The sequence below is a fragment of the Poecilia mexicana genome, unplaced genomic scaffold (assembly GCF_051168715.1).
Source record: "Poecilia mexicana isolate PSO_F unplaced genomic scaffold, ASM5116871v1 scaffold_12, whole genome shotgun sequence".
Classification (NCBI taxonomy): Eukaryota; Metazoa; Chordata; class Actinopteri; order Cyprinodontiformes; family Poeciliidae; genus Poecilia; species Poecilia mexicana.
This window is the reverse complement of record NW_028263381.1, coordinates 9,414,316-9,436,709: the sequence shown is the minus strand read 5'-3', so window position 1 is coordinate 9,436,709 and position 22,394 is coordinate 9,414,316. Positions and strand designations below refer to the sequence as shown.

At 37.4% G+C, this 22,394-nt stretch overlaps 4 protein-coding genes across 4 annotated transcripts in view; 2 read left to right on the top strand and 2 right to left on the bottom strand.

The window, feature by feature from the left end:
• Positions 1 to 1,735: 1,735 nt before the first annotated feature.
• btc (betacellulin, epidermal growth factor family member) lies at positions 1,736 to 9,927 on the bottom strand. Its single transcript, XM_014979059.2, has 5 exons — positions 9,753 to 9,927; positions 9,088 to 9,180; positions 6,461 to 6,578; positions 6,084 to 6,230; positions 1,736 to 3,953 (listed from the first exon to the last, which is right to left on the bottom strand). The coding sequence occupies exons 1-5, from the start codon at positions 9,790 to 9,792 to the stop codon at positions 3,824 to 3,826; spliced, it is 528 nt and encodes a 175-aa protein (XP_014834545.1). The 5' UTR covers positions 9,793 to 9,927; the 3' UTR covers positions 1,736 to 3,823.
• A 4,211-nt stretch (positions 9,928 to 14,138) lies between these two features.
• Positions 14,139 to 15,258, bottom strand: gng10 (guanine nucleotide binding protein (G protein), gamma 10). Its single transcript, XM_014979068.2, has 3 exons — positions 15,047 to 15,258; positions 14,370 to 14,497; positions 14,139 to 14,280 (listed from the first exon to the last, which is right to left on the bottom strand). Exons 1-2 carry the CDS (start codon positions 15,125 to 15,127, stop codon positions 14,372 to 14,374), a joined length of 207 nt encoding a protein of 68 aa, XP_014834554.1. The 5' UTR covers positions 15,128 to 15,258; the 3' UTR covers positions 14,139 to 14,280; positions 14,370 to 14,371.
• Positions 15,259 to 16,220: 962 nt separating this feature from the next.
• Positions 16,221 to 18,112, top strand: nxnl2 (nucleoredoxin like 2). Its single transcript, XM_014979082.2, has 3 exons — positions 16,221 to 16,298; positions 16,387 to 16,711; positions 17,468 to 18,112. Exons 2-3 carry the CDS (start codon positions 16,410 to 16,412, stop codon positions 17,634 to 17,636), a joined length of 471 nt encoding a protein of 156 aa, XP_014834568.1. The 5' UTR covers positions 16,221 to 16,298; positions 16,387 to 16,409; the 3' UTR covers positions 17,637 to 18,112.
• Positions 18,113 to 18,202: 90 nt separating this feature from the next.
• csgalnact1a (chondroitin sulfate N-acetylgalactosaminyltransferase 1a) overlaps positions 18,203 to 22,394 on the top strand; it is a 41,037-nt gene continuing 36,845 nt past the window's right edge. The window contains exon 1 of the mRNA XM_014979091.2: positions 18,203 to 21,153. The gene's annotated coding sequence lies outside the window, so the exon portion shown is untranslated. The remainder of the gene's footprint in view (positions 21,154 to 22,394) is intronic.

Here is a 22,394-nt window from a genome sequence, read left to right as displayed (position 1 = left end):
TCTCTGGAGGACGGCCGGATCAATTTAAGGAGGAAGATTAATAGATGCTGCATCATCTTCACTGAATACAGATCAGACTTCTTTAAAGCTCTGTGAGATGTCCACTTTGCACAAAGCAGGAATTTAGGTGGTAGGAAAGTTGTCATGCTTCCTACGGCTACGTCTGGCAAAAACAATATCAAAACCATCGCTATTGCCCTGGATGCAAATATACAAATTAGGAGAGGTAATGACTCATACATCAAAAGCTCACTGCAGCTTCTATATGAGAAAAAAACACACTTATGGGAAACTAAATAGTTATTTAAACAGTAATCAGGAACACATAGTCACAGGAGGAGCTCCCCCCCCATCGACAAATGGAAATGAATAGCAGGCGTCCTGTTAAAAATGAACTGCAGGAAAGATGAGTTCAGCAGATAAACACTGGTTTTAACATTTCACGTTCTAGTCAACTATACCAACGAAACCATTCCCTTCTTTAATGTGTTTTGATGTTGTGTTCAGTAAAGTGTTTGCTCAAAACACTGTATAGTTAAAAAGTCCAGGATTATCTTCCGTTTTGTCATGTTTTTCTTCTGAGCAGCCAGACTTCCTGGGCTCCTTTGCTCTTTCCCAAGACATGTTCCCAAATCCTGTTATTGTTGTTTGCTCCTTGAAACTAAGGAAAGTGAGCAAGCGGAGGGTAAAAGAAGAAGTGTCGGGCATTTCAAGAGCTCTATATGGAAAAGAAGAACTCCATCTTTAACGATTTCTTTCAAAGGTTTCTTTATAATATAGGAACCTTTGAAGGGCTGATTTTATGTTGTGTATTTTAAGATTGTAACAATAGATGACTGAAATACATCTTTGCATAAAATAAAATTATCTCCCCTACGAGATTAATTTGGGCAATTTTGTGTTAAGTTTATAAAAGTATAAGTTGAAAGAAGTGTTTCTGTGAAAAGAAAGAAAAGAAAATCTACTTATAGTTTATTCATGTAAACCCATTCTTCAGAAGTGAACTTTTGAAACACCGTCAGTGCTGAGACCTTTGGTAGACTGCTGACCTCCAGTGGCCTCTATGCAAACTACAAACAAACTAGAACGGTTTATAATTCTTCCTCTATGAGTCACTGCATTCATTTCCAGCGCTGATCTGCGATATGAAGCTGTCCCTGTGCTGACTTATCTCTCAACTATTTGTTAGGCTCTGCACAGCTGTCAGAGCAGAGCAGCGTGCATGCCAGGGGAGAACAGGTGGAGTCGTTGCCATTCAGGGCGAAAACTGCTTTCAGATGATTCTGAAGTCACATTTGCAAGCACACTGAAACTAAACATGCCTGGATAGTTTGAGAACTTTTTTTTTTTATCTAGTCCAACATAAACCTGCTTGGTGAAGGGTACTCTGGTCTATGTCAGCAGTCACATGATGAATGAAGGGCAGGATACACCCTGTGGGTAGGCTGTCTGCCCATCACAGGTCTTGATCAAACATCTACATCAATTTCAATGTTATCTCTCTTATCAGTTTTGTTTTCCGCTGACACGCCCCTCATAGAAACTGCAGCATACCACAGATGTCACTGTTTTAGAGACAGTTTCACTGATGCAGCAGTAAAACATTCCAAGTTAATGATGAACATTGCTGTGGATTTTTTAGGCACGGGTTGATTACATTTCACTCTAATTGTGCAAAGAGAGAGAGAGAGAGAGAGAGAAAAAAGAAAAGATAGCACAAAATCAGCCAAAAATGTTTCATGAGATTAAAATAGACATTTAATGAAATATTACCGTCTTGGTAATACAGAGTAATACAGCAGCTGAGATGAAACACGTGGCTGAACTCTTAAAAGCAAAGAGGAACATGTGAGTTGACTTCTTTCAATTCGCAGCAGAGGTGGAACTGTTATAGTTTAGTCTTTAGCAGCTTCTGGGTGAAGGCAGGTATGACAGAGGGCCATAAAAAGTCACATTCGCTGGTGTAGTGTCGAATCTAGCTGGTGTTACCGCACCATGGCAACACAATACTGTAAAACTATAAACACTGATGGCTTCTCTGTGTGTCTGATTTGTTTCCATCACTAGCCAATTGGGTATTATATTAATTATTAACATAATTATTATAGCAACCTACAGGAAATGAAGACATTGTGATATGTGAAGACGTACAGGTCTGGAAAAAATAGGAGACCACTGCACTGAACACCACTGAAAACCTCATGGTTATTACACCAAATACTGATTTCTGAACTCTTCCTGAGTTAAAACATCAGTATTGTTGTTTCTAAGTGAACATGAACTTGTTTCTTTTGCATTATTTGAGGTCTGAAAGCATCTTTTTTTTTTTTTTTTTTTTTTTTTTTTGCTATTTTGACCATTTCTCATTTTCTGCAAATAAATGCTAAAATTTTTGATTGGAATTTGGAAGACATGTTGTCACAGTAGTTCATAGAATAAAAGAACAATGTTCATGTTACTCAAACATATACCTATAAAAAGTAAAACCAGAGAAACTGATCATTTTAACTGATCTCTTAATTTTTCCCATGGTCTAATGATCAGGTAGATGAACAAACCAGTTGTAAATGAAATTATTTGTCATTTTGATGATTGGGGATCTGTATAGTTGTTATCAGCAGAGCTGTGAGAATGTATTATTATTATTATTATTATTAATTTATTTATTTACTTATATTTTTTGAAAATTGCTATAAAAGGATTCTCCAGAAACGTGAACTATCGTTTTTTTTACTTTGTCTGCTCTTCGACTCTGATGCTTTGCAGAAATATTTTCTTAGACAAACTGAGGACAAAGTATCTGTATATATATAAATATATACATTTTTCAGTAAAAGTAAAGTAAGCAACAGCATGTTTATTGATATAAAACTCAGAGCCAGATTTATCTGACTCTGAGTTTATGGTTACATTCTGAAATCTCAGTGAAAGTTTGGCAGCTGTGAAACAGAGCAGCTCTGTCAGCCCTTGCACACAGACTCAGCTGTTCTGTTCTGTAGCCTCCAGGCTGCTCGGCTCTAAACATACAGATAAAAAAAAGGGCCTCCAGCACAAGATCTGCTTGTCCTTTTTGAACTGTGTGATTAACGTAGCTCCGACCTTAAAGGGCCTCTTCTTGAATTTGGTCATGCACACGAGTAACAATATCGTCTGCGATCATACGTGGAGACGTGGCTCTGCAGTGATAAGTTGAAAGTGATAACTGATCATTATGTGGCACATAAAAGCTAGTCAAGCAGTAAACAAGCCTGCTGCTGCAGCTGTGTTACAATGTGTATGAAGGTTGATCTCTGTAGCTCAGTTTCCCTAAAAGGACAGTAGCTTTCCTCTCATCTCACAGTGTAGATGCCAACCTGACGGAGTGTTACCATTGGCTGCCAGCTGGCTTCGCAGCTTTTTCCAACATAGCAACAATTTATTTAGTGCTGCGTGATCAGCAGCACTCGGCGAAAGGCCATGTCTGTTGCTCCACAACTTTTAAAACAAAAGCCTCCTTTCCAGCACCCAGGCATCTGAACACTCTTCCCCAGTTCATATTTATCATAAATCCAGGAGGGCATCTTCTTCTTGTTTTTTTTTTGTTTGTTTGTTTGTTTCCAAAAGCCTGTTTAATGTTCCAAACACAGCAGGTCTCCAGAAGGACAAGAGGAAGCTTCTGAGCTTCTGTCACAGGTTGACATATTTTTCTGTGAAGCGGTGTTCCTCGTCGGCCTCGATGCTGACCAGGGGCCACCCAAGGCCTCCTGCATTTACTGTGAGCCTGCAGCCAGAAGCGGCCCCGTGCGTAAACATGTGATGCCCAAAGGCGTCTCTGACAGAGTCTTCATACTGAGTTGATAGGTGTCAGCTCTGTTGAGTGTGATGGACTCGAGTCCGGCATGACGCGTTTCCCTGTTCCGTTTCTCAGCTCCTCCGTCTGTCTTCTCCTCCGTCCCCACAATCTGCACCTGCGACTGAAAACAACAGAACTATGGCACATGCCGCATATGGAAGGCAACAAATGACTGCAAAGCCAAAACCAAATATGTTCAGCCTCTGCAGTAAGACGTTAAAGGAACAGCTTGGCTAAAACTGCTTTGTTGCAAAAGTGGGATCAGAATATATACATTTATATATTGTTTTAAAAATATGCATAAATAAATATGCATACATACTCACTATTATTTATCATAATGAGCATTTCAAACATTTTGAAACAGTTACATCCTTTTGGATATCTCTTTATCAGCTTTGGACAGTTAGACACTTTTTTTTGCTCATTTGTCTTTGCAAAAGTAGTTAAATCTCAGCTTGAACATCTATGAATTTCACTTGCTATAGAGTTTCGATGGACTTTAACTAGGCCATTCTAACTCATGAACGCCCTTTGCTCTGAACCATTGCTTTGTGGTTCTGATTGTACATCCAAGGTTGCTGTACCACCACAACTCAAGTATTTTTCAGCCACTAGCAGCTTTTCTTCCAGGATTATACCATATTTACTTCCCTCCATCTCCCCGTTGAATAAAATAATCCCCACAGCATGATTCTGCTATCACTAAATGTTGTGGTGGAAATAATGTGTTCAGGTGATCTGCATTTGTATTATTCATTTGCACACTGTTTAGCATGTACCTCAGTAAGTTTCATTCTCTAAACAGGACTTATTGTAGCTTTCTTTTTACGATGGCGTATTTCTTGTCACCGTCTTGTGTGGTCTGACATTTAGGCAGATACTCCTGTTTTCTCAACTCCTGACAAATGTTTCAGATGTATCAAATCAAAAACTTTACACTTCACTTTCTTTCAGAACAGTTTCATTCTCACAGCAGATAAGCTCCTTAGCAGTCCATTATAATATATTGAATAAATGCATTTCTCTTCGTACTCAGCTTCGCTTATTTTCATTTGCTTGACTAACTACATTTAGTTTAATTGTTTTTATCTTGTCTGTGTTGTGTAGCAGAACTGTTTGACTTTTCTATTTGGTTTTTGTTTCTATTTTAATAACATTTTACTTTGTTGCTGCTCAATTGGTGTCTTTGCTGTACTCATTTATATTCATTTTTGCACATAATGTGTGGTGTAGCTTTTCCTTTAACTGCCTATAGGAGGAACCCTGTTTCACTATGAATAAAAAAAATAAATATATTAAAAAAAAGTCTGATAATATTTGATGAAAAATAAAATAAAATTATGCATTTGCTGAGTCCAAATCTGGACTTAAATACTGTGTAAGCAGTTTCCTGGTGGTTTAATTCATTCATCCATGTGTCTGAACTTTTTAGTTAGGTCATAGTAATCTTTCAACCTGGAATAAAGGCCAATAGGACTTTCAGTCCAATAAAAATAAGTCTGGCTTCCAATAATCCATTCACTCACTCACTCCACCTAATTTATAAACTGTGATTTTAGTTTTGAGAAACTTTATAGGCAACAGTTCTAAAAACAAAAAAACATGTGAACAGAGACAAATATTGAGTCCTAGAAAGATAGTGTCTTAATGATTTTACAAATCTCACAAGAGGTTATTTTTGCCAATATATATTTTTTTACAAAATCCATCCATGATCTCATCGCCTGTGTTGTCCGGGGTTTCTGCTCTTACCCACTGCCCGTGTGGAGGAGCTTCGGGATTTGGTCCCATGGAAGCTGGGTGAGAGTTGGGTGTGGACACGCTTGAAATTCGAAAGGTGGGTTTTTGCTGGACGTCTGTGCTAATCGTGGGCTGGATCCACAACAAACTCCGTGTTCAAGACAACATTGTTCACAAGTGCACTTGGTCCCAGTCGGCCTAGGGCTAAAGGTCAGTGATTGATTTTGTAATCATATCAGACCTGCTGTGTCACTCAGGTGCAAAGCTGCCAAGAGATTCCCCTGTAGTGAGTTAGAACCAGTGGCCGGAGAGGCTGCTTTTAAAAACTCAGGTTTATATGATTGTTCTCTGAACACATCAACGCAGATGTGTTGCTGCAGGAAGGCGGGAGGCAGTGAAAACATATTTTTAAACCCCATAAAGCACTGATTGAAAAGAATAATCATGGTTGACAACTAGGTCTGTGAAGGCCAAACTGTTCCTTTAAGAAAAATGTATTTTATCTTACTGTGAACAGACGCAGATGGAAATAACGAGGATCATCAACAGCAGAAGCACTGCAATGGCGCAGCCTATTATGATTTGTTCTCTGCGACCAATTTGCAGGTCCAACGACACATATTCACACCTGTGACCGTGGTAATTGACGTGACACCTTAGACAGGAAAAAAAATGAAGGTTTAAATGTTTAATTTTTCTATTTTCTTCTTCTTTTGTCACTGTTCATACGGTTCTAAATATAAATATTATCTGACCACATATTTCTGATAAAATTCCCATGTTTGTTTTTCTGGATTCTCAACAAAGCTAAACTTCATTGTCTAATCTTTTTTTTTTTTTTTTTTACATTTATATTTATTAACATTTTGTAGAACTATTTCTCACCTGCAGGATGTTGCCTTTTGTTCCTTAATGTAACGACACTCTCCGTGGATGCAGTAATAAAGCAGCTCCTCAGGACATTCTGAGAAGTGGCCATTCGATTGTTCTGTGTCTTTCTCTGCTGGAGAAATGAAATTACATGGCCTCTTAGTAAATTCATTGTTCTCATTGTTGCTAAAACAAATTCTCCAACCTACTAATGAAATATAAATTATCTTAAAAGGACTGCATCTGTAGCTTACCAGTTACAAATCGCTTTTATTTGATCTCAACTCTCATCTGCATTAGCAATGTTTTTAAGCACTTTTAAATGGCACTGATAAGATCTCAATTATTATTATTTTTTTATTATTTTTCTTGGTTAAAATGACTTTGTTAAAACTTTTCAGCTAAGTACATGACACTTGTATTGAAACGGAACCTGTATTTTGTTGAATATACTACACAAAACCTGAGATTTACAAACAATTTTTAGTTTAATGTAATTTTTATGCTTCTGACTATTAGTTGATTGATTTCACAACAGTTTAAAGTTCTTTTAATCCCTGTTCTTTGAGGCTTCCTTTTTTAGTGTAAGATCAGGAAAATGCTTTCATTGTTAAAGTAACTAGCACAAGATTGACCCATTTGGAAGCGTCAGCATGAGGATTGCTTTTGCAGAAATGTACAAATATTTAAAATGGGAGGCTGCTTTGAACATATTTGAGTAATTTCTAATTCGACGTATCCAGTTTTAATCACGTGCAAATAAAAGTGCAACATCTATTTTATTTCTGGAGCTTTGTCACAGTTTGTCAGCTTGCCACTATGACGTCAATTCTCACCCTCTGCCATGACCTAATTTATTAATAGACTGTTTGCAATACGATCCGGTCCAGAGAGGAACGCTATTCAAATCCGCTAAGGCACCGGTGTCGTAAAAGACTCATTATGCACACAGCTTCATCGGTGTAATTCTCCGCTAAATTAAACATGAAAGTTGGAATTCCCATTCTCTCAACTATGTCCCCACACACAGGTTTTTATTTAACTTGCTAACTAATGTGCCCTGGAACAGCTGCTGAACTTCTGACCACCAGTTTTCATGTTGCACTTCTTGAAAAGCCGCCGCTATCTTTACAACCTGCTCTAGTGAATTTGTCCCTCAAAACAAATAAAAAAAAGAAAAGAGAGAGAGAGCTCGTAAAAGGATACTGCCCTCCAGGTGACATCAATGAGTGCGGTCTAATTGTTAGCTGAAACTTGAGAACACGCTAGCAGACATGACCCCAGAGGTCATGAAGATAAATGTGTTTGCAGTCTTATTGATGGTTAGCCAACATGACCCGCTAAAAGCAACCTTCACATTTGGTGGCAGTTAAAGCAGAGGAGCAAATAGTTTGCATAGTCTGGGTTATAAAACTGAAAAATAATAATAATAATCATAACAATAACTTTGTAACTTTGTAGTACATCATCTCATTACAACAAAAATGCTGCTGTGAAAACCAAGTGAAGCATGTTGCACTCCTTACCCGTTATTGAATTTCCTACACATTGGCAACTACAAAACTAACCAAGAGGCGACAATCACATCGTCTGTCGGGACCAGTTGTGGATTTTTGCATCTCATTTCAAAAAGTGTTTAAGCAGAAATGGCTTGGACAGTTTCATCTTTCACATCCAGATGTTAATTTCTCGGTCAAAACAATGTCAACAATATCTTTCTTGCCATTTATCGATTTTCTTTTTGTTTATTTATTCTAATTTTATGATACTTCTGGTAAGTTCTGTCATGTGGCTTTTGATAATATAATTTTATTTTTATTTTAGATGTTATTGTTTATGTTTTATATATTTATTTCAGGTCACTGTAACTGTAATGTTTTATTATTATTATTATTATTATTATTATTATTATTATTATTATTATTACTATTATTATTATTATTATTATTATTATTATTTCTTTTTAACTTTTGGACAGCCTTTAGTGAAGTATAAAGCACTTGGACAGTATTCATTCATTCATTCATTCATTCATTCATTCATTCATTCATTCATTCATTCATTCATTCACTGTTAGACCTTCCATACTAGAGTAGATTTCTCTACCATTAGTTTATTTATTTAACAAGAGTATCTTAGCGCTTCCTAGAAGTAGGAAATGTTTAGTGGCAAGTCTGACAGATTCTGCGTCATTAAAGCAGTGGCATCTGAACTATCCAGTTTTTAATTATGCACAACCTTTTTTTTTATGGATTTGATTACACACAGTAGAAACAAACGTGTCGTTATTGACTTGTATTGCTAGTATTCTTTAGCACTGCCACAATCAGTTCATTTTCCAAATTGAACACACTCAATTTTGGGAGTGTTCTCATTCACAGATCCGGCAGCAAATTCCTGTACCTTCTGTTGAAAATGAGTCATTTCATCTCCCATTTTCATTGCAAACAAAGTTGCCAAAGGTGAACAGGAAGAAGGGGAACGTCAAAGCCTTCGCGGCTTTCAAAGCCCATAATCCCGTCACAGATGACTGACACTATTTACCTAGACTGCTTTGACCAGTTCAGTGTCTGCTTTGATGATTGTGTCAATTACACCTCAATGCTCTTTGTGACATCAGTGAGGGATTGTCCCGTCTCTACCTGTGCAGTTGTCTTGACAGACGGATGCGGTTTGGTTGGAGGACCCGTCGGTGGCGTTCCATTCTGCCAGACAACGTTTCCACAGTGCTAGAGCTGCAGACACAAACACAAACAAAAAGCCAGTCAAACACACACATACACGCACGCGCGCGCACACACACACACACACACACACACACATGCAAGTGAGCGTAATACATACTATTATGCTCACTTGCTTTGTGTTGACACATCAGCTAATTTGAGACCACATTCCACTTTTTACAGGTGCGTAAAAGTTGTCACTCTCACTGCCTGATTTTATAAACTCTCAGAATAAATAATAATTTATTGGGGAATGTTTCACACTTCAGACAACAGGATTTAAAATGTTATAATTAGTGGAGAGTCAGATAATATAGTGCTGCTTTGTACGATCTTCACTAAATGATTAACCAACTCCAAATCTTTTTACACACGTTAGTAGTGGGAGAATAATGTCTCAATTCAATTTTAACTGAACCAGCTTTCAACAGAAAATTGTCTCAAGAACTAATCTATAAAATTATTTATTTACAAATTTTACTAGACAAATGGCTCCATGTCTCTAAACTACACTATAATTAAGTTGTGAAGAAAGTTGACCACTTAGTCTAACACATGAGCAGAATAATAGTTAATCCTACCTGTTAGTAGAACTACATAGAGTCTGTGCAACTTTGCCATCTCCACACTTGATGGAAATTCTTATTTGATTTATGAAAATTCGCAGACATATGAGGGAAAGAGAAGTCCAAGTGGCTTAAATCCTTCTCAGCGGTCAGTGACTTCTGGGGAGGGAATAGACCTGTCGCAGAAGTTTCCCAGAGTGTCCTGTTGTGGTTCGTCATTGATGGCAGCCACATCCACAAGAGTCGGGGGAGAAAAAAAAATATGACAACATACGCACTAAGATCCCAGCCGAGAGCACCACTCAGGACTGCAACACGACTGATCTTCTGCAGTTTGTGAGTCTAGAAAGGGAGGTGTCAGTGAAACTTAACTCTGCACTCTACTCTCCGCCCACACCTTTAAAGGAGAAGACAAAGCTATTCAGTGTGTTCAGGTTGTTTCCTTTTCTAAAAAACAAGTCCTTTGAATACCTGACCTTGTTGGAATGAAACGATAGGTGGAGCAGCTGCAAAGGCAACCTGCTTACCACAGAAGCACTTGAGACTCTATTTATATACTTTTTGTTGCATTGTGTGTTAGAGCTGTGCATGCTAACTAAACTAACAGAATGCAAAAAAAAGAGAGAGAGAAAAGATGTAGGAGGGAAAAATGAGACTTTTCAATAGATTGTTGCAATGTTGGGGCTTTTTGTTGTTTGAGGCCGACTCCACCACAGATTAAACGGAGTGAGGAGAGGTTTATATCCCAGAGGCTATGAATGGAAAGGTATATTTTCCTTCTTTATCTGAAGCTGTAGAACATGCTCTTCAACATTAAAACCCCTTAACTGTCATGAGGATACGCGTGTGTCCTCATGGCTTGCACTTTTTTTTATGTGACTGTTAAGGGGTTAATGCAGCTTCATATGTATTTGGACAAAAAATATGTTACAATCATGACTTACATCATATAAATCATTGTATTTATTCTCTTTATTATTGCTATATTAACAAAAAAATATATGTTTGAGTTACTTTGGTGATGCATGAATAGATGTTTCATCTCTAAATGATTGGATTACTCTGCAGAAACACGACGTGACCATTATGTCATTGTATATATTTAACCACCAGATGGCGTCGTTTAACACTTTCAACAGAGAACAAGTTGGGAAATCTACAACTGTAACAATAAAAACAAAACAAAAAAAAATTATTAAAAATTTCCTTAAATTGAATTACTAACAGTCTTATAAAATAAGGTTTGCTCTTTTCTTCTTTTTTTTTTCTTTTCAGCCACAACTAAATGTTTCAGATCACCAGGCATATTTTAATAACAGAAAATGGTTACTTTAGAAATCGCAAACTTTAGCTTTCCAGTTATTTCATTTATTAAGTGGATAAAAGTTACTGAGTTACATATGTGAAAACTAATAGCCTTCCAATCCTGATATAACTGGCTTTGCAACTTCACTGCCATCAAGCATTTGAAACAACAGATCATATATAGTGGGAGGAATAGCTCAGCCATGTTGGAGGATTTTTGAGCATTAATGACCTACTAAGGTCACAGTCAAATTTAAGTCAGTACTTTGACTAGAAAACGCATCACCTTCATTTTGACTTTTTTCAAGATGTTCGGTGATGAACTTCTGGTTGCATAACCCATGAATGTTCAAGCTTAAGTTCGCAAACTATTAGCTGGATGTTCTGCTTCAGGATATTTTGGTACAGGCAAGACTGGATTCCCAGATCATCATCAAGCTACAACCAACATGTTTTGATTCCTAGTATGATCTTTTTTTTTCTAAATACTCCATTAGTTTGAAAAAAAACACATTTTGGTTTTAACCGTCTGCAGAATGTCTGCACAAGTTGGTCCTTTACAAGAGAGTTGCAAGAAGGAATCCATTATTCAATTTTAAAAATTGTTGTAAGCCATTTACAGTTTTCATAACCCTGCAAAAGAATGTGATCTGGTCGCATGAGACCAAAGTGTAGCTTTTTGTACTACATGCAAAACACCATGTATGAAGGAAATGGTGATAGTGTGTCCAGAGTAATTGCACAACATTCTTCTTTTCATCTGCAGGGACAGGAAAGCTGGTCAGATTTCATGAGAAGATAAATAGAACTAAATTACTGAAGAAACGGAGAAAACGCTGTTAGAGTTTATAAAAGAATGGAGATTGGGGCAGTGATTCAGCTACCAACAGGACAATGACCCCAAACATTCATCCAAAGCTGCAAAGACATGGTTTAAATCGAGGGACATGTTAGAATGGGCCAGTCAAAATCTAATTAGAAATGAGTTTGAGCTATTTCGCAATGACTCATAAGAAAACATTCAGCCTTTAGATATGAAAACCTAACATACCCCAAAAAAAGACTCGGCTGTAAATGCAGCAAAAGGTAGTTCTTCAAATTTTTGACCTATAGAGAGAAATCTTTGAAGCCAGCAAGAGATAAAAATGTAACTGCAACATCATCATCAATAATAATGTTTTCCCTAAAACAGGCACTTTAAAACATGCAAAGTCTTTCTGCATGTGCCACATGGGAAGAAGTGAAAGATTTTATTTGCCCTGAAACAAAACAGTAAACTCAACAGGAACTAACAAGCTCATGAGTCAATGATATTAATGTTACTGAACCTGTTCCACAAAGCAACATTTGCCTTTTTAGTTACATTCATCCAACATATGAAAAGCCCTAATGTGCAATAGAAAGTAGGCAGAGGTTTTGTGATACATCAGTCAAGTTTCTAGGCAAGTTTATCTGAAAGGTACATTTCAACAAGTAGGCAGTTCAAAGTGCATCTCGCGATAAAAACATAACACGATAAACAAAAAACATCACACTACAGTCGTAAAATAAAAATAAATAATGAAAAGATGTAATCCAGACTAGAACTAGTCTGTGTTCCACTTTTACAATGATCTGAGTAGGACTGGCCAATGTGAAAAAATAATTTATAATTTAGATTGATAGTTGCTGTAGAGGGGTGGGAAGAGAACATTTCTATTTCAAGAAACCTTTTTCAGGAGCCAGGAAGGTTTTCTTGGGATTCTTATTCAAGACTCTTTAATTTTTAACTGCGTCAGGGTTAAACCACAGCAAAATCAAAAATTACCTTGGTAAAAAATTTACCCCACAATCCAGCCCTGGTAGGATGACGATACTTTTGCTTTTAAGCATTCCTGATCTGTGAAATTTTCTTAGTAAAGTTTTCGTTTTTCCAGTTTAAAGTCGCTTGTGGTCAGTGGTCATTTTATGGGCAACATGTGGTGTTTCCCAGGGCTCTCTTAGAAGGTGGGTGTCCATTTTCTAAAAGTTTTATTCCATCTCTACGTGGTAAAAAGTTGACACCCCTCTGTGTTTATTGGTTGCATTATCGTTGCTGCTGCTAGCAGGGGGACGGCAGTTCAAAGGGCAAAGGAGGTGCTCAGCAAAAGCAAGAAATGTGAGAATATTAACAGTAGAATATTTCACACATAATGGACTGCCTGGAATGGATTAAAGAGGATGAGAGTAATTAAATGTTCCAATGGATTTGGGGAAATCAGGGTTAGCAGGGAACTCGGCAAAGGATGGATGGCTTTACTTAATTATAGATTGCAGAGATAAAGGAGAACCTTCAGTATCTCCTTTTACTTTGCATAATTTTAAAGCTTTGGGCATTGCAACATACTGTTAACGTTCAGCTAAAAGGTTAATTACAAACGGTTAGCTAAGACAAAAAAAATAGGCATATTTAAGTAAAGGTCAGCGGTTCTATAGATAGCTCTACAAAGACTCCTCCCTTAAATGTGCACTGGAAGGAAAAGGAAGTGATAAAAATGAGAGTCGTCTCATGACCGGCTAGACATTATTGGTGCTGCGTTAGACAGTTTTTACATTAACCTTTATATACCTAAAGGCAAATAAATATATATTTTAAATCGGTAAAAACAGCTAATAATAAAATCTCCAGAAAGAGATTTTTTAACTCAGAACAGCTCATTATGACAGCAAATATTTACGTATGAACCTTATTTTTCATGCTAGCCCAGGTTTTACTTCTGAATTATCACAGCTTAATCTCACAGATGAGTCCAAAAAGCGAGCTGCCTCAGGGTTATCTTTCACTGTGTCCTTGCAGTTTGAAACAGGAAGACTCGGTTTCCTCTCTCTAAATGTGTTCCTAACTTAGACTGAACATCAGGAAGTTCCAGCGCCATGAGATTCCAGAGTGTCATTTAGTGAGCAGGCTAAAACATCCGTTTTGTACAATGTGTAGATAGCCACTGTATCACTCCGCCCCTGCATAACATAGAGATCGCTCTCAAAGAGACGTCTAATGAGACATACAGTTACACCATGTGCTTTAAAAAAAAAAGAAAGCTAAAATGAAGTAAAATAATATAAAAAGAAAGACATATGTACCAAAGAAATATTTTATTACAGTCTTTCGTTTCCTCCATTAAAAAAAAATTATAATTTGTACAAAACATATCTGGATAAAACGCTGAAATCTCTTTTTTCCCTGTAGGAGATGTCACAGTTGTGTCCACTTCTTCATACTCTGCAAAAAGGGTGCAAAACCTATTATTCTTCTTTTGAAGCTCAGCTGACATAATAAATATTCCCTTGCGAAATAGAAAAGTGTCCGACCTTCACACCACGGCGCAGGAGCGTGGCTCTCTGAAGGGGTTGCTCCCTGTAGGGACTCCGACCAGCAGGGCATCTTTACCCGCGTTCTGCAGACAGTACTGCTGCAGCTCTGCAGCCGCCTGGGACACCTGGAAAAAGCACCAAGTGTATCTAGAAGATAGGTTTTAGAATTTGTTCCAAACAATGTGTGCTGCGTCTAGGGAAATGAATTTTTACCTGCTACAGTTTACTTAAAAATAAGGCAATGGAACAAACTCGGAAACTTAGAACCTTTTCGTTAAAGTATGCGAACGACAATGTAAGATGATTGGTGCCAGACACGTTTCCCAAATGACAGAGGGAAACCATAAGACTACTCTAAACTCTGTTTATACATTTATACTATTGGTGCATTAAAGTCCTCAGAATTTCAATTATAATTTGTGTAATAGAAACTACATTCACACAACTGGATTGCAAATATTTGACCTTTTGTGTAAATTCCTGAATTTTTGTTGTTCTTTTTGTAAAAAAAAAAAAAAAAAAAGAAAAAGAAATGTTGATGTTATTAGTAGCCTAATATTTTGTATAAAACCAGAATGTTGTCATGCAACAATGTTGTGTCAATAGTCATGGGAAAACTGAAAGAAACAAGACCAACAGCCGATAACAACAACAGCTCCATGCTGGCTTTTTACCTTAATTCTTTCCACGCTGGCCTCAAGTTTAAGTTGTTCCACCAGCCGTCGCATGTTGGATAAATTGGAATTAGAGGTCATGATCCCAGAGATGACAGCAGAGGAAAAAATTATTGTATGAAGACAAAACAAAAGAGAAGATCTCCCCTCACGCTTCTGACACAAAGCAGCTTGACTTCGTTGATGGGCAACAAATGCTGGACAAGAAAAGAAAGGCTGGGTTTCTTTCCAAATGACCTCTCCTCTCTGCTGAGGAAGCAGGGAGAAAGAGAAACACACTGACCTCTATGTGCATTTCACCAACACTGCAAGGAAAACTGTTTAAGATCTGAATCCACTGAAAAGTCCGGTACATTACTTTGCAAGAGAGCTTAAAAGGCACATCAGAACTTAGGCATTATTTTACTTTGACAAAACAAAATGTAATTATAAATTATTAAATCTAAAACATGAAATGACATCGCCATAAAACATCACCATAAAATTGAAAAGATTTTTTTTAAATCATTTCAATAATTTTAAACGCATTAAGATCAAATTAAGAAATGTAATAATACCAAAGACAATTATTAAACAAACTCAAATATGTTATAGGCATGTACAAAAATGGGGAAGACTGCTGACAGCTGACCTGTAAATTATCAAAAATAACAAAGAAAAATTCAAATTGTATAATTATGTAATGGATCTTTACTTCACTTTTTGAATTGAATTGGTGAAATAAATGTAAAAGATTTTTTGGGAACCCGGTGAAGCAAAAATATAAATGACTTATAAAGATATAAAGTTGGACTTATCATAATTTATTGTTTTGCTACGATGTCGACTGTTCCCTGAAGACAATAAAACTTAAATTCACAGTTTATTAATTATTTTAAACAATTGTTCAGATCGTCCTCTACAGCAGTCAAAATTTCTCATGTGGCCCTTTGTGAAGAAAAATTACCCACCAATGGTTAAGTTTAATTACCTCTGTGTGTTTTTATATGCATCTACTCACGCCTGAATATCTGGTTTAACACAGTAATAAAGTTTACAGTGTTACATAGCGTATTGCCCCTCGGGAGACCACAACAACTGCTGAAAACAGCGGTAAAAGGTCGTGCAGCCTGGTATCATAGCAGCAGCGATTCAGCATTGTGTAAAACAGACTTTGATAATGACCGCAAACGCACCACAGTCTTCTCGTCGTCTCATTGGTCCGTAGGCGATTATGAGGATTGGCTGTAAGGAGCTTTTGCGGAAAGGAAAGGTAAACATTTCGGTAACCCAGCAAACTGACATTTAACGGAACTACCATGAGCTAAAGCGACATTCAGCCCCGGACTCTTTGTGTTTAGGTGTGTGAGAGAGTTTGGCAGACATGGTGGAGGTGTTTTCTGGTCGGACTCTCCTAAATAAAGACGGGGACTTCGTGGACCCCGAGGAAGCGCTGAGGAACAAAGTGGTGGGGATTTACTTCTCTGCCGGATGGTGCCCTCCGTGTCGGGACTTCACACCTGTCCTGTGTGATTTTTACACGGAGCTGGTGGAGGAAAGTGAGCCTGCGGCTCAGTTTGAGATCGTGTTCATCTCCTCAGACAAGTCGCTGGATGACATGGTCGAATATTACCATGATATGCACGGAGACTGGCTGGCTTTACCCTGGAGTGATGATTACAAGCAGTAAGTTTTTGTTCACTGCAAACAATGTAATTCAGGGAATGTTAGGAACAAATAATTAAGTGCAATTGCATCTTATTGGCTTAAACACTGCAGTCTGTAAAGCGTTTTTGCATCTTATGTAAACTACTTAGGGGTCACCCTGCCAGGGATTAGGTTTAAATGCAGAGCAGACTGACAGTTTCCACAGACTGGCCTTTAATGCTGGATGTTATTGGCTACACTGTTATTATTAGTGTGAACAGTTATGCAAACAGACTTTCTAAATGCATTGCTAATAACTGTTTGAATTGCTTCAGGAAGCAAAAATAAAATGATAAAATAAAACTAAAAAAGTATCAAAGCCTAACAGCGCTTTTAAAATAATTTGAATCCAGTTTTAGGGTGAGCAACATCACAGTCACAAATATTGCTGTAGATCAAACGAATTTCTTTGGAGGCATTAATGGGAACGATCATGTGATTACTTTATGATGAATGAATCTTTCTACCTTTATTGGTGAATTTGCAGGATATTTCCTTTTTCTTATTATTTTTTTTCCGTCAAGAAAATTTAAATCTGCCAACATATCAGCGTTTAAAACCCACAACTTTAAATTCAGTTTGAGTCTTTGAGATGAGCTGGGTTTATTTGAAAAAAAAAAACAAAAAAACAGGAAAGTTCATGTGACCAAAGTTGTACCAAATAGAAACAAAGAGTAACAAATCTACTTCTTCTGATCAAACCCAATTTTTCTTCTTTTTTCTTGTTTCACTTAGCGAGTTAAAGCAGCGCTACAAAATCACAGCAGTTCCCAAACTGGTGATCGTGAAGGAGAATGGCGAGGTGATCACCGATAAGGGCAGGAAGCAAATCCGAGACCGAGGCCTGGCCTGCTTCAGGACTTGGCTGGATGCGGCTGAGATTTTTCAGAACTTCAAGGCTTGAGGAGAAGCATAAACCCAAAGTCACTTGTAAAATACTTCATTCACTTCAGCTACAATCTGAATTGTGTGCAAACTAAGTCGGGGGGGGGAGAAGAAAAAAACAGATTCCCTTCACCCAAAAAACATCTCTTGCTTATTGATTGGATATTTTTAGCCTTAAAACACTGTGATTGAGCTCGGTTGCAGTTAGATACCGAGACGCTGCTTTAGTTGGAGACCTTTCTATGCATAAGAGATGAATCTCAGGCTCAGCTGTGAGTGAAGTTGTATATTTTGTGTGATTAACAGCTGCCGTAGATCTCAGGTTACATTAAAGCATGCTTCTGCAGCAGTTAAGCTTTCAGCAACACCTTCAACCTCCACTTAAGGAGAAATGTAAAATAGTTCATCTGTTATATTTATTAAACTGCCTGTATATTTTTTTTTCTCTTTTGCAATTTTTTTTTTACATTGGTAATAAAAATGCATACCATGGAATCTGGTGTTTTAGTTTATACATCACTCGGCTTCTGTTAAACAGAAAAACAAACTCGATTCCCTTTAGTCTCATTAAATGGTAGAAATCCCAGAGGGTCTGTTTCCAGCATGCTAGCACCTTCACAAACCTAATTGCATGTTTCCTCTGTGCATGCCGAGTTCACAGTTATCAATTTGAGCGAATACATCCCACACCTTGATGACTTCATGGTCCTCACAGCACCCACCGGTCCCTGCAGGCCTGCTTGCTTTGAAACTCCATCAAAGCGTTCATGGCTGCTAATTATCCCCACTTGCTCTTTCGAGGAATAAACTGCACCTTTTCATCAAATCTGATCAGGTGTTTTTAACCAACTTTTGAACTCGGCTGCATCCCAAGCAACCATTTAAGATCCTGCTAATGGAAAATGATGCACAAGACACGAATTGACATGACTGAAAGAGAGTTGTCAAACCTGCAGATGTGCATCAAAGCACGACGTCCAAGAGAACTTCATTGATCTTGTTTGCATCATTTTTTTCTAAGTTGACACAGGAGAGGTTGGGGTTTTGCAGACTACCACAAGGGGTCACTGTTGCCCACATAAAAAATTGATTTCTCATCAATTAGCTCTTTCTGCTGCGCCTGTCAATACGGTTAGAGTTGTATATTATAAGGTTACGGTTTAACCAAGGCATCTGGCTTTATGTTTCGTGTTTTTTTTTTTTTTTTTTCAAATAAAGTACATTGACATGTAACCAAATAATTATTAGGGAGTGGATGGCACCTCATATAGAAGTTTTACTGTGGATATAATAGATTTTTAATGTGGCCTATAACTCACTGGGGGGAGGACCTACAAGACCCTAAAGCAATTTTATCATTTTTTTTTTATTCATAAGCAGTCTTTATATGCATATTCGGGTAATCTTGGTCAATGTTTAAATATGTTGTCATTAGCATGAATGTGGTATTAATTGTGAACTTTTATTGATTTATTTAAACTGCTCTGGAATGATATTGCAGCAAAAACTAAGTGTAATATCTATTTAAAGTGATAGTCACTGCCATGACAACAGAAATGATGTCTTTCAAAAGGTGAAAGATGAGTGTGTTTAATTGGCTAATAAATTAGCACACATAAGTAACATGGAAGAAAAAAAACATCTTTCACCCACCTATTCAAATTGCACCATTGTTGATTATAATGTATTTTTGAAAATGCAAAGTGCACACGCAAAACTCCAAATCTGTCACTGTCAAAACTATTAATTTGGTCAATGTGGCTAATTGTACACTTATTATCGTTTGAATTGCAATATTGTTCTCTGGGCTCGTGTGACTGGAAAAAAAATACTGATACTATCAACCAGACTGATTTTTCTTTTTATACTTGCTTAAGTTCAGCTCGATTTCAAATAAGAACGGAGGATGCAAATGTCTAGGCTACTCGTTTCACACAAAGGTGTTAATGCACACGGGTGTGCAAGACGTAATACAATGCGTCCTACAAAACCAATAGGTCCTTTCTGCTGCCTGATCGAGAGCGCGCTCCATAGCAGGGATGTCCGCCGTAACTCAAGATGTCGACTTTACATTTGGACTTTTTGTTGGCTTTCAGAAATGAATGGCAGTAGTGTTTCCTTCTGCTGTAACGGTGTCTTGAGTAAGTCAACTAACAAGGCTGGCTTTATGCGAGTACAGGGAAGGAAAGGAGGGAGATGGCGAGCTGAGTGGACTGACGGACCAGAAAACAGAGCGCCTTGAAATCAAGACTGACCTATCAAGCGAAGAGAACATCCGGTAGGTAGTTTCAAAATAATATTCAAATTTGTTGAAAAATTATCAGTACAAATGTTTTTTTTTTCATAATATGGTTAAAAAAATTGACGTTTTGTTTAATATAAGTGAACTTAATTTGTTTTGTTTGCAATAGCTTTATTTTAGCTACTTTACACATCTTTAAAATTAGGATTAACACCTTAGTCGACATCCACATGTAGAACTGGAAAGCAGCTTTTCCAGTGTCTGTACCCATTGAACCATTTTACATTTTGTCTCTTCACAAACACAATTCAATGTTATTTATATTTGATTATATCTGATAAGCTATCTAAGCAGCAAATAATCTATCAAATAAAAGAACATGTTTTTTTTGTTGTTTTTTTTTTTTGCATTTTTATTAACAAATAAAAATCTGAAACATATGTGAACTTGTACTAAGCCTCCTTCATACCTGTTTATAAAATCCAGCACAATAAATTTCTATCAGAAGTCAACTCGTTTTCTTTGTACGTCTCTGTGCTTACCAGCTAAAAGACCTGCTGTGAAAGGCGGTTGCAAAGTTTTCATACAAAGCCACACCACACTTTTCAGATTTTATTTTATTTTAAATGCAGAAAACCATGTATTTTTCCCCTTTCCTTGCACTTCACAATTGTGTTACTTGATGGAAGTCCAAAGTGTGGTCCAAATACCAATTTTGTGCCGCAACAGAATGAAGCAAATCTGGCCCACAAGTGGTTGATGCTGACTGACACTTGGTTTTATGTTGTAAAGCAACATTTTCACAGACAAAATACGAGCTTAAAAAGTAAAAAAAAAAAAGAAAGAAAAAAAAGTCTGTGCAAGACCCGTTTCATGTTTGCAGATGTTTTTTGTTTTTTGTTTTTCTACAGAAGCCCTATATTCTGTATTCTGTTCATTACAATAAATTCCAGCAGATTATTATTAACAGATAAAAACACGATTAAACAAAAACACGTTCGCCAAAAAGCTGCCTTTTTAGGCACGGATATCTAACAGGTGGTCCAAATTAACCATAATGTAGACAGTTGAGTTTGATTCCTGACCTTCGTCTTATTTTGAAGGCAGGAACTGCCCAATTTTCCGGTGTTTCTAATACGGCTTCACGTCTAGCAGCAATACAAACGCTCACAGTCGCTTCTGAAAAGCGCTGTAGTCCAGTTGCAGAGCTGCTGCTGCTGCTGCTGGACGGGGTCAGCCGGACCGAGGCGATACCAAACCTGCTGCACTCAGGACGGACCTCAACACAACAAAGGTGAGTTCAGTGCTAAGTGATTGTAATGCAATGCCGCTAGATTAAATACTCTAGTAACGCAAACTGAGAGAACTGTTTGAGGTTATAGTGATATTGTCCACTTTTTGCAATTACACTCCAATTGAATCTTGTTTTAAGCTCTACTTCCAAGAGGAACCTGTGACAAACATAAGCGTTTCACTAACGTTCATGCTTTTGGTACCCGTCTTTCACCTTACTTGCAAATATTACGCGCTTGAGTTTGAACAAATCCGTTAAAAATTAAAACACCACCCGAGACAACTAATCTACTTGACGCTCCTGTTTAACTATTATTTAGCATCTCACCCACAAATTAACAGACGTATATGCACCACTCTGAGCAAGCTGTTTTTTTTTTTTTTTTTTTGTTTTGTTTTTTTATCAGAGAAATGCTGTAATCCTGCTTAGTGCTTTCTCTAACAAGCACCTTGGACCCTGAAATATTTAGTGTGCAGGCTGGCAGAGTTGTTTTTCCTCATACTGGCGGAACAGAGCTGAAGATTATGTAGTATTTGAAGTGGTTTACCAGAAAAGGAACAGATATCCTGCATCAACAGTTTGAAATGAAATTACTGTATATGTGTGAACCTGGTGATGTAATACGGGATGACTGACACATGTGCTTCCTGTGTCCTGACGATCTGGGTTACCGTCCTCTTTGTTTCTTTTTTGTGCCTGGGAACGACTTTATCCTCACTTTCCCTTGCTGTGCAGAATGCGTGCAAGCACACTCATGTTTCATAGATCAGATAACAACGTCATGCAGGACTATAAATCTGTGACATTTTACAGGTACTAAAGTAACTTCCATGCAATAAAAATGACAAATTGCCTTTGAGGTCATATATTTGTTTTCCTTGCATGTTTTTGATGGAGCTAGTTTATTAAAAACCAGTTGATACTATCGGCTGCAGTGAGTGGTACAAGCCTCTGGATTGTCTTTCTTGTGCCAATCTGCTTCAACTACATCAACCGCAGAAAGTGGCTGGTTCTGTAATAATACTTAAAGTCCTATGGAGAAGTGTCATGGCAAAGATTGGATTTTAAGCAAGTGCTGCAGCACGTTGTGGCATCAAATGTCTTTTTTTATAAAAAAATAGCATAAACAAAGTGGTAATGTGCATGCTTGCAAAACATTTAAATTGAGCCATGTCTGGAGTTGCAGTAGTCAGCGTGGTTAGTTACAAGGCGTGAACTAAGCAGTTGACACAATTTATCTT

What these genes read in the sequence shown, in the direction of transcription:
- nxnl2 (XM_014979082.2), top strand. Translation starts at nt 16,410, where the DNA reads ATGGTGGAGGTGTTTTCTGGTCGGACTCTCCTAAATAAAGACGGGGAC. An exon ending in TGGAGTGATGATTACAAGCA is followed by an intron (nt 16,712 to 17,467) that starts GTAAGTTTTTGT and finishes TGTTTCACTTAG; the next exon opens with CGAGTTAAAGCAGCGCTACA.
- gng10 (XM_014979068.2), bottom strand. Translation starts at nt 15,127, where the DNA reads ATGACCTCTAATTCCAATTTATCCAACATGCGACGGCTGGTGGAACAA. An exon ending in CCAGCGTGGAAAGAATTAAG is followed by an intron (nt 14,498 to 15,046) that starts GTAAAAAGCCAG and finishes TGCTTTTTCCAG; the next exon opens with GTGTCCCAGGCGGCTGCAGA.
- btc (XM_014979059.2), bottom strand. Translation starts at nt 9,792, where the DNA reads ATGGCAAAGTTGCACAGACTCTATGTAGTTCTACTAACAG. An exon ending in CTATGTAGTTCTACTAACAG is followed by an intron (nt 9,181 to 9,752) that starts GTAGGATTAACT and finishes TTGTGTCTGCAG; the next exon opens with CTCTAGCACTGTGGAAACGT. An exon ending in TCCATCTGCGTCTGTTCACA is followed by an intron (nt 3,954 to 6,083) that starts GTAAGATAAAAT and finishes TGTTGTTTTCAG; the next exon opens with TCGCAGGTGCAGATTGTGGG.